This window comes from Etheostoma cragini, chromosome 12, assembly GCF_013103735.1.
Source record: "Etheostoma cragini isolate CJK2018 chromosome 12, CSU_Ecrag_1.0, whole genome shotgun sequence".
In the NCBI taxonomy this organism is placed as follows: Eukaryota; Metazoa; Chordata; class Actinopteri; order Perciformes; family Percidae; genus Etheostoma; species Etheostoma cragini.
This window is the reverse complement of record NC_048418.1, coordinates 15,067,507-15,077,895: the sequence shown is the minus strand read 5'-3', so window position 1 is coordinate 15,077,895 and position 10,389 is coordinate 15,067,507. Positions and strand designations below refer to the sequence as shown.

Below are 10,389 nucleotides of genomic sequence, written 5' to 3'. Positions count from 1 at the left end.
ACAGGTGTTTTTCCCTGTAGATTTAGTATTTTATTATATTATTAAGATTATTTGTTGACCATTTTTAGGCCTTTATTTATAGGACAGCTGAAGAAATGAATGCAGCAAAGGCCGCAAGTGGGAGTCGAACCCCGGGCGCGCTGTGTGTAGGAGTCAACACCCCTACATGGGCGCTCGCTCCCCCAACTGAGCTATCCAGGTGCCCCCTTTTACTCATTCTTCTGAAAGGTCTGTATTAAGCCTTGTAGTATACCGTACTTCATAACAAATGTGTATTTAAATAATGACAGGTGTTAGGTAATTCAGATGAAACATAGTCAGGCTCAGACTGTAAGGGAATTCATGAATGCAATGGCATTTCCAACAGGGAGGTCTGACACTGACTGCAAATAAGTGACACATTATAATCAGCTCAGGTATTGAGATGTTAAAAATGCATGACTCTAGAAATTTCAATTTAACGCACAAACATTGACATAGTTAAACGTAACCAGCTGAGCAGGACGATGTCTGTGCCTTCTCTAATGTAAAAAGAAATTGTTTGACATACAATGTCATCCTGTTTTTTTAAAGGAGCAGTTTACATTTTTTTCAATCAAGCCCCCTTATGTTAAATAGGAAGGGGTCTTTTAATAATCCAGCATAAACAGGGGGAATGATTACAGCAAGCAAAATATGTGTATATGGACATGTGAGTGTTGTTTTAAGACAGACCTGAAAAACTGAAACTATCCTTTAACTATGGTTACTTTCGATACACTTTATTAATCGCCATGTATACATGCTATTTGAAACCTCTTCACTCTCAAAAGACCACTTTACACACTGTAAGTAAATATTTGACATAATGGTTCCAATTATGTTCTGCAGGCCAGAATATTATGGAATCTTGTTAACTTGATAAACAAACGCTGATCTGGGTTTGAAAATGAAAAATAAAGTTTATTTAAATCAGGTAGTAATTGCAGGGGGGTAGGATGATGCTCAACCACCTGTATGCTTCAAGAGGGTTGAAAAGGTAACCTTTTTCCAGATTCCTTCTTTGGTGACCAAACAGCAACATTTCCTCCTGTTTTAGAAGACACAGACCATCAGTGGGACTTTGGTTACACAAATCATTACCACGTGAGGATGGATGAATTTTTACAACTTATTTTTATAGACCCATGTATGAAAAAACTGTTAGTTAGGTTTTATTACAACTATTCAATCCAAAATCATTTACACTTTTTTCTGGAAATGTAGTGTGTCACATTTGTATAGTTGATGAACATATTTGTAACCCTTTTGTGTCGAGCCTTGCTACAGTAGACTTAATAATGTAAGCAAACCTATTGTTTGACAAAATGACCGAATGTAATCTGTGAAATAATCTTTGTCGTCTGTACCATGAAATCATTAAAATAAAGGAGAAAAGGTGAGATAGTCTATTCTTTTAAAGATTTGCTGCAATATTAGGATGTACACTACGCAGCTTCAAAAAGTACAGTATATATACTATAGTATTGTAATATAAAGGTCATGCTTCATCCCCACTTTCGGAGGTGTTTCAGACTTCAACTGTTACCATATGGATCCTCTGATATAGCCAAGTTCTAAAACTACTTAAAACAGCTAAATATAATAAAAACAAAAATCAAAATAGTTATCTAAATCCACACATATAATATAAGTACAAAATAGAACAAACAGAAAACAAGAAAATAATACATACATTCACATCCCTGGTAAACTCGCTGGACATCATATGGTCATTTTACACAACTCTAAAAATCCATAGTTTTGATTTATAGATTTTAATAAAACCTCAAATCGATTAATTTGCATTTAAGACGAATTTTGCATAAGACTTATTGTGTAAAGGATCTTCAGACTTATGATGTGTGTACGACACCGTTAGTACAAGTGTAACTTTGCAATATTTTTAGCTAGAATCAGCAAGTTAGCCAACAATGCAAGCTCCTCAAACATATCTCTTTTTTTATCAAACATAACAGTCAATTAATACATGGTTGCAATGGTAAACCAGCAATGACTAAAATAACAGGCAACAAAACACTATATTCTAAGCAGACACATTAAAAAAATAAATGGATGAAGAATTTGTATATCTAACAAACGGCAAACTTGTCCGCAAATATTAACACACTTCTATTTACAACCCTGCATCGTGGGAATTGCCCAGCTTGGAGACCCTCCCATCGCATGCCATCCCGACCGAGCTTCGACCTTTCAAAATAAAAGCCCACGTCTGGTCCGCTGTGTTTTTGTCTTTAGGTGCTTTGGAGGTTTTTCAACTCAACAGTACTGCAATTATGCTAACGAATACGATACTTTTTCAGCAGATGTCTTGTTTACAACACGAGCTAGCAAAGCAGTTTTGTGCACATAGCACCATTTTTACAAAAGTCATTTAGCAAATGTTCTGGATATAAGCGTTATATGCAAACCTTAATTTGTAGTTGGCAATACAGCATAGCCTACATCTGGATTTGCACGGCTAACGATAGTACAACTCCGTTTAGCTTAAACCAATTTTAAAAGAAGGTGACCTGAAAAAAATCACCGGCTTTCCCCTTGGTCAGGGTCGCTGTGTCCTCAACAGGCGAAACATTTTAGGTCATGAGCTTTGCGGTTGGCGCCACTAGATGGCGAGAAATACAATAGAACAAGAGCCAGCAGTGGCCTTGTGAAATGGCGTCCTGATGAGATGGTGCTGAAGTTATTTGCCTCGTCACCACTAGTCTAAAATAAATCGACATACAGCGGAGCTTCACGCCGAATTTAATGAAGTGGAACCGTAATAGCCTAAAAAAGTTCAAAGTTTCTCTCATATTCGATAAAATAAGTTTTGTCTGTGTAAGCAGTAACTTAACTACCTTGAGTGATATGGTAGCTTTTCCACTGTTAGCATAAAGAGATAGGTTAGATAGATAGGCTACACTACCGCAGATAAGAGCACTTCTGTAGCCGCACACCAAACATTTTATACGAGCTATGTTTACGCCTCTCGTCTGCTCACCGCCTCACTTGACTGAAAGTGAAGAAAAGCTTCTTGGGAAATGTATTCATGACATAATTTCTTCCCTCTAGCGGAGAAAGCAGGACATTTTCTGGCGCAATCCACTTCCCACAATCCACTGCGTTGTTGTTAACGACCCCATCTTGTGTCCTCATGAATATATATCAGCCAGTATTTGCGTAGGAGGTCGGCCGACGTTCATTTCATATTCTAGCACCGTATTTCGATCCAAATGGGACGCACAGTCACGTCTCCGCGCGCCCAGCCTCGTCGCAGCAAATTTAATCGGTAAGATGTTTTTTAGGAGCAGCGGAGGAGACTCCGACAGGGAAAGGAAGGCAAGAAGTGAATGACTACTGGTGGAATAAGTCAGCAACACCGCCCAGTTGGCGGATATTTACCACGGTGGGCACGCTTTTAAGGCTTTTAAATGTAGCGGTTGTACCTGTGTAACTAAGTGCGCACCGTTATTTATTTAAAGTGGGGGACTTTTTATTGGCAGAGATGGAGAATGTGCAGGCTGTCGCTGAGGATGGTCTGTCGGATGGAGGCGCGACCAAGTTAATAAAGAAGCCCAGCGGACTGTCTGTCGCCCGGGGGACTCCAGCGGATGATGGCGGTGGACATTTGGAAACCTCCCGCGTAGACGCAAAGAATGGGAATAGCATTTCTCATTCCGCTTCTTCAGTGGGATCTAATGTAAGTGCGTCAAACCGAACTGTGGCGTCTAATGGCCGAGGCTCATCCAGCAACTCCAGCGCTCTCCTGTTGAGACGGAGGCGGTTGAAGAGAAACCTTTCCGCCGCTGCTGCAGCCACCGCCGCCACCTCAGCTGTCACCGCCAAGATGAACTCAGCCCTGTCCTCTTCGTCTTTACATACTCGGAGTCTGGATAGGAAGACTCTGCTGAAGCACCGACAGAACATGCAGCTGCAGCCCGCAGATCGCGAGTGGGTGAGAGCTGATCTTCACCGGGGCTCCATACATGTCCACGACAGACTGACGCCCTCATATCCCAGGCCGGTTCTTTGCACTATGGACACCACAGCCGGCGAGGTGGCGCTCCGTCTGAGTAAACTCTGCAGTAAGTCGAGCTCTGTTATGCGCATTTTGTGTAAAGATAACCTCAAGACTGACCAAAATGGCAACTGCAATGTGAAGTACGAATATAATGATAACCCATGTAAGGTGAATCAAGACTCGAGTATACAGTGCAACCACCTGACTCCCCTGGAATCCACAGAACTAAGGGGCCATCCAAGTGGCAGGTTGAGGCTGCTGCTCATGGAGAATGCAGATGAGAGGCAAAAGCAACAGGACGTTGATGGGAAACTTTTCACCCCAGAATCAGAATCACAAGACAACATAGCCTGTTCACTGTCAGATTTAAATTCTAACTCTAACATGGAGACCCTCAATGATGATGACTCGGAGCACAGGAACTGTTTGGATAGCTATGGATTAAATTCTGGCTCAGATGTAGAGAGCAGTGCATTTGATGACCTTAGCTCCGGTGCCAGGCTCAGCGAGCACAGGGACTCCCTCAGCGATGACATGGTCCTGGGCACAGAGGCATCCATCCTCAGCCCCTCATTTGATTGTGCTACAGAGGGCCACGACATGTATGGCAGCTCCTCGGACGAATTGGACCTCGACTTTCCTGCGTCGAGCACAAGCATGGACCCCATCTCGCAACATCACCCCAATGGAATCAGTGCTGCTACTGCCAACTACAAACTGTGCAACATAGGACATTTAGACAACATGGCAAACAATTTGGGACCAGACAGCAGACTCAACCCACACAGTCTGGGCAGCCTGCCACCCAGCAGTAGTGCCGGCTCATTGTCAAGAGAGTGTTCTACAGGTAATACACCTGATATCCAAGATCCAGACTGTGGCCAAGGTGCTGTAAAATCAGGGCTGACAGCAGAACACAATGGAGATTCCTGTGATCCCAGTCCCACACTGTATGTTCAGCTGCATGGTGAGGCTGTCAGGAGGCTTAGCCCAGATGAGAGTCCTCTGCAGATCCAGAATGACTTTCTTTTTAAGCTTGGATTTAAGGACCCGTGGAGAGTTCAAGAGGAAGGGCTTAACACGGAAATTGGCTCCTTGTTACGTTTCTATGCAGGTAAGTAAAATGACTCACTCAGATAGAATCACATTCTCTCATGATCAGGTTTCTGCTCGTTCTGGGACTTGTTGAGGCCTTCGCTGTTGCAAATGACATAGTTTGGACTGCAAATTCTTAGTTTAGTGTTTTAACAGGTCGACAACCTGTGGCCTATCACACAATGAGGCAGGTACAAACATGCAGTACAGGTGTGCATTGTGACATTGTACTAATAGAGCAAAGCAACAGTTTATTTTCAATTTTTTTGCTGAGGCACTATATCCTTCTCACAAGAAGGGTTGAGCGGTGGAAGCACACAGCATGAGCTCAGAGTCTTAATGTAAATTCTAGGACTGAAAAGAACAGGCCCACATGTCCCTGCTATTGTTGTCCGCTGTCCGCATTGTGAATGCTGTCAGGCAAGGTGAGTGCAGCTCAAGACCTTTGCTGATAACTGCGCCAGCAATTTTCGAGGGTTATTATTAAAAGTCTTTTAGCCTGAGTGTTTTCCAGTGATGGTTTACCATGTTCAGGTTTAGCGGGTGGTGAATGACAGGGTCAGAGGGAAGTAAGGTTTTAAGGGCTGCTGGTTTGCAAGTTCAACCTTGCCTCAAGGATGTCCTTTAAAATTTCAGGTCTGTTTTTTTTTTCTTCTGTCCTGGACTGTCTTTGTCGGTCCGTAGCAGCACACTGTGCTCCCATGGACACGCATGACATCGCCACAAAGCCATCACCACAACTTATGGTGCTCGGTCGTGGGGCCCTTCCGGCTTTTGCCCCATTATCATCCTAATGAAAAGGCTGAATGCCTTTGTGGTTGGATGGAGAGTAGCTGTGGGAGGACCATAAACCCTCTCTGTGTACCCAGTGAATTCTGGTCATTGAGATGCTGCACAGTGCATGTCCTATTGGCATCCGGCGTGGCTACTGTCACACTAACTAACTAACTAACTAACTAACTAACTAACTAACTGCCTGCTAAACTGGGTTAACATGCTCCTCCAAAGCTCAGGAGGCCCTTTTCTTCACCACGCCACTGCCTGCACCACAGCTGCTATTGCTGTTTACTTTTCTTTTTTTGGGAGGGGGGACAGTTGAGGAGAAACAGTTTGTTGGGTCTGAAGTATGGAACAGAGAGGCACTAACACTTCCTGTCCAACAAGAGGCTGTTGAACCAGAGGTCACTCAATATGAAACTGAAAATGGCCACATGCGCTCCTATTCACATTCACGGTTGCATGTACTTTATGACCTTTTGTGCTCTTGAATACTGGTTTGCTTGAGGTAGAATTATTTCATTACGATAGCATCATATGACAGGCTGTATGAGCATGCACACTGGGACTCTTGTGGGTGAATATGCATTTTGGGGGCAAAACAAATGAATTGTAGACGAGACTGTGCAGTCAGCTGAGCTCCACCAGCCGTAGCAGCCGCCGCTAAAGGCGGGCAAAAGTATCCCTGACGCCCCTCCAAGGGCGACGCCTCCACATCCCATGTGAGACAGCTTAACTGTGGTCAGCTGAGCTCTCTCCAGGCCCCCCTACACACACACAGCCAATAACACTACGCAGCACTCAGGTTGCACTCTGCACAAAAGGCCTAATTCTCATTCAGTCACATAGAGAAGGACACAGAAGAGCACTCACGGATACATGTACTGTAAAGAGAAAGCAGTGCTGTCTGATAACATGTCTGGCCCACTCTTCCTCTCTTTCCTTACACGATGGAAGCATGTGAGGAATGTACGCTGCCTCGTCTAGAATGTCAGTCACGTTTGCTGAGGAGGAAGTGGAGTGAGGGGGTTAGGGGGATGCGGCGTACAAGGGGATACCGCAGCGACACATGTTGTGCTGCCTTTGAATGGTTGTCCTGCCTAGATAGTGGAGATAGGGCCAGTCTCAGCTGACTCGCTGACTGACTGAGACCCAGCTGCCACAACTGTAGACCTCACTCACACCAAGAGCCTTTTTGTCTGTGTGCATGTGCATGCATAGACGACTGTAATACAGGAAGTCCAGTATCTAAACTGTCATATTTCCCAGTCGCTCAATAAGAGAACTGTGAAATGTTGATGCTATATAACCTAGATATTAAGTACATGAGCGGCCAGTAAAATGTACTGTATCTTATAAAAGATTGACAGAAGAGGTGCTCAGCACTCGGCAGGATTTGGGAAGCAGGAGAATGATGGGAAGAGGCTGTTAAGTCGAACAGTTGCTATAATGCGTTTTGACAGATCCTTTGGACAATGCGGAGGTCATTGACTTTGAAGGGTTCAGGTCATGGTTTGAGTGCATAGACTCTGCAGTGGCCAGATGAGAGAACTCACTTTGCCCTGCTAGACACACACACACACACACACACACACACACACACACACACACACACACACACACACACACACACACACACACACACACACACACACACACACGTACAGAAGGCTGCCTAGATCAAAGGGCCGCTGTCCTCTTTGGCAGGCTGACGAGTGATCCTTTCAGAGCTGCCCACACAGGAGCCTCTTGTAATGCCTAGCCAGCTTTATTAGAGTTTGAGTAAAAGGGAAAAGAGTAAAAAAAAAAAACATACACAGACTCTCATATAATCAATACATTCACATTCTTGCTGAGAGGCCCAAAATGCCAACACTGTAAATACAAGTACACTTCCTCAAGAGAGTGTTTAACTGATTTTTCTAGCTGTACACTTGAGTCATAATCTTAATTTAATTGCCCATTCAGGTAAAAGGGTAGGGCAAAGGTTAGTGTCGCTCAGTAATGGGGCGTCAGACAGCTTTTTCGCCTTCAAGTAATAAAGCTGCCCCCCCCAACATACATGCTGGCATACTGAACCCTAACATAGAGTGGCACAGGGCTTCCCTAGAGAGGCGGAGGACCCAGATTTCCTAATCAAACCAAAGCAGCACATTTAATTATTTAGATTCATTAGGCTACTCAGCTTCCCTGAACTTCAGCATACCCACGGCTTTTTGTGAGCTTTCTACTTACCCCATTAAAGTGGAAATGCACGCTTTTTAAAAGCAGTTTCACGTTAATATGAAGTAGTGTTAAGATTTGGCCTTGTTTTTATGAGCAAAAATAATGACCACTGGCATATACTGGCCTGGAAACTATCAAGGTATTAATCCCTTTTCAGCTCCACTCAGGTTTATAGCTCAAGCTTCTGTGGAACAAAGTCTGGGGCGAAAACAGCTTTAACAGGCTGCACCCAATTTTCAGGTAATTCCCATGTTGTTTTCAGTATCCACAAGGTGAACTTGGCAGGAGGAGTTGTTCATTCATAACTAATAAAAGCAGAGATATCTAATGGAATGTTGCAGATAACGGCTCTGCTTTAACAAAACAGAACTGTTAAATGTACCTGTGTACACGGTTTATAGCTATGCAAATTCATGGTAATACTTTGGTGAAAGTTATACTTTCCAAAAAATTGTGATTAATGTTAAGTAATGGGAACCCTTTTTTCAATTTTTTTAAGTGACGTAGTAGTCAAATAATAACTAACTATTGAATTGCTTTAGGGCCTAGCTGCCGTACAGATCTAAGGCTAACATTGCAAAGATTATTTATTGTCATCACCTGTTTCTCTCAACAGGTGTTTCATTCTCAAACTTAATTTTTGGTCACATTTAGCCATAGACAGTAGAAGAAATGGACAATGTGACGCCATAGATTTCCACGGAGACCATTAAAGGATATTAGAAGCACTTTCCCGGTGAGTGCTGAGTGTTACTGCGTAGCCTCCAACTGAGCTTGATGACGTAGCTGTGACGTGGACAACCTGTCTGAAAGTTGTAAGTCTTCTGGTAGCTCCGCCAAGACAAATCTCAATCATTCCCAGTCAGCAGAGATGGAAAGCGTAGGTATATGTTAGGAGATAACATAGGCACAGGCTAATTATTGCTAACTAAAATGCTAGTTAATATTAAACTTAAACAGCTAACGTAAGTCAAAACTGCCTGCAATCTTCTCCTATACTGTACGATTATTTGTCGACTATGCGGCAGAAAGTCGAGTGGTTATGACACAATCATTAGCCTATTTACAAAAACGTGAGATACAAGGTAATGGAGCCTTTTATAACATTGTTGTGTTTTTTTTTAAATAAACAATGGAGTCTTTAAACGCTTCATATGTAAAGTTATGAATGGCACTCAATTGAATGCTAACAGCGGGTGATGGATTGTTAGCAACAAAATGGCTCCATGTAGGTACGCTTTGCAGAGGCTGGCCCAAGGCTATCAGGGGAATAAAAAAGATAACATGACCACGGTATTGTGTATTGTCATGACATCACAGAAATATAAAACTGCAATACACATATGGCTTTGATTAACTTTTGGCTTTAAATTGTTACTCACATAAAGGTTTTAATCAATATTAGACGCAATAAAAGAAAAGCACTCAATCTATAACCAGAGAAAAATCTCAACAGAGGCATGAGTAATGGAAACACCACGAGTCCTGCTGATAGGATGTCTATGTTCCATGTAGACTCGAGATGTTAAGATTTTAAGAAGACAAGGAATAGTTAGATTACTAATTAATAGTTGTGTTCCTCTAAAAGCTTTAAGGAATATCAATGCCAGATCTTTCCACTCGTACCTCGGGCCCTGTCTGAGGAGGCAGCGGTCGCTGACGTGATGACTTAAAGCACTCTGCAGGGTTTAAAGGCTTAATGAAGCTCCCAACTTTCTCCAGCAGGCTGTTGCAGCTATCAAGCAGAAAACCACTGACTCTGTTTTGTCTGTGCCACGTTGCTTTCTTCGTAAAGTCAGCACACCAGATTGCTCCCACACTCGCATCTCTATGAAAACATTTTAAAGGCAGAAGGAGAACAGTCTGTGCAAATTTTGTCATTTTCTTTTCTTTTTTTTTGGTTTGTTATTGTTGGTTGCTGGTTATCCTGATAGTTTTATGGGAATCCCCCCTAGTAGCTTAGTTTGAATGAAGTTTGCTATTCAAATGATGAATTTCTAGTCTCCAGGGATTCATGAATTGCAATATTTGAGTTTCAATTGGACTTGAATCTATAAAACGTGGCTTAGCTACACAAGACGACCGCATCTTTCCATGTATGCAAACACTCCTTGGAGGACTTTGCAGAAGTGAGGCACTAGGCTGCCTCGTCCTTTCTCACATTCAGGTTCTCGCCTGACAGCTAATGGTCTTTCTAAATGGCCTATTGCTGAGTCATTATGTAATTGTGTAATCAGATTTCCCACGTT

General features: G+C 42.9%; 1 protein-coding gene across 1 annotated transcript in view; it reads left to right on the top strand.

Annotated features, from left to right (window-relative positions):
* Positions 1-3,185: 3,185 nt before the first annotated feature.
* The window catches only part of phlpp1 (PH domain and leucine rich repeat protein phosphatase 1), a 48,105-nt gene continuing 40,901 nt past the window's right edge, over positions 3,186-10,389 (top strand). Inside the window, exon 1 of the mRNA XM_034887258.1 lies at positions 3,186-5,156. Within this exon, the coding sequence (XP_034743149.1) occupies positions 3,527-5,156 (1,630 nt within the window). The 5' untranslated portion in view covers positions 3,186-3,526. The remainder of the gene's footprint in view (positions 5,157-10,389) is intronic.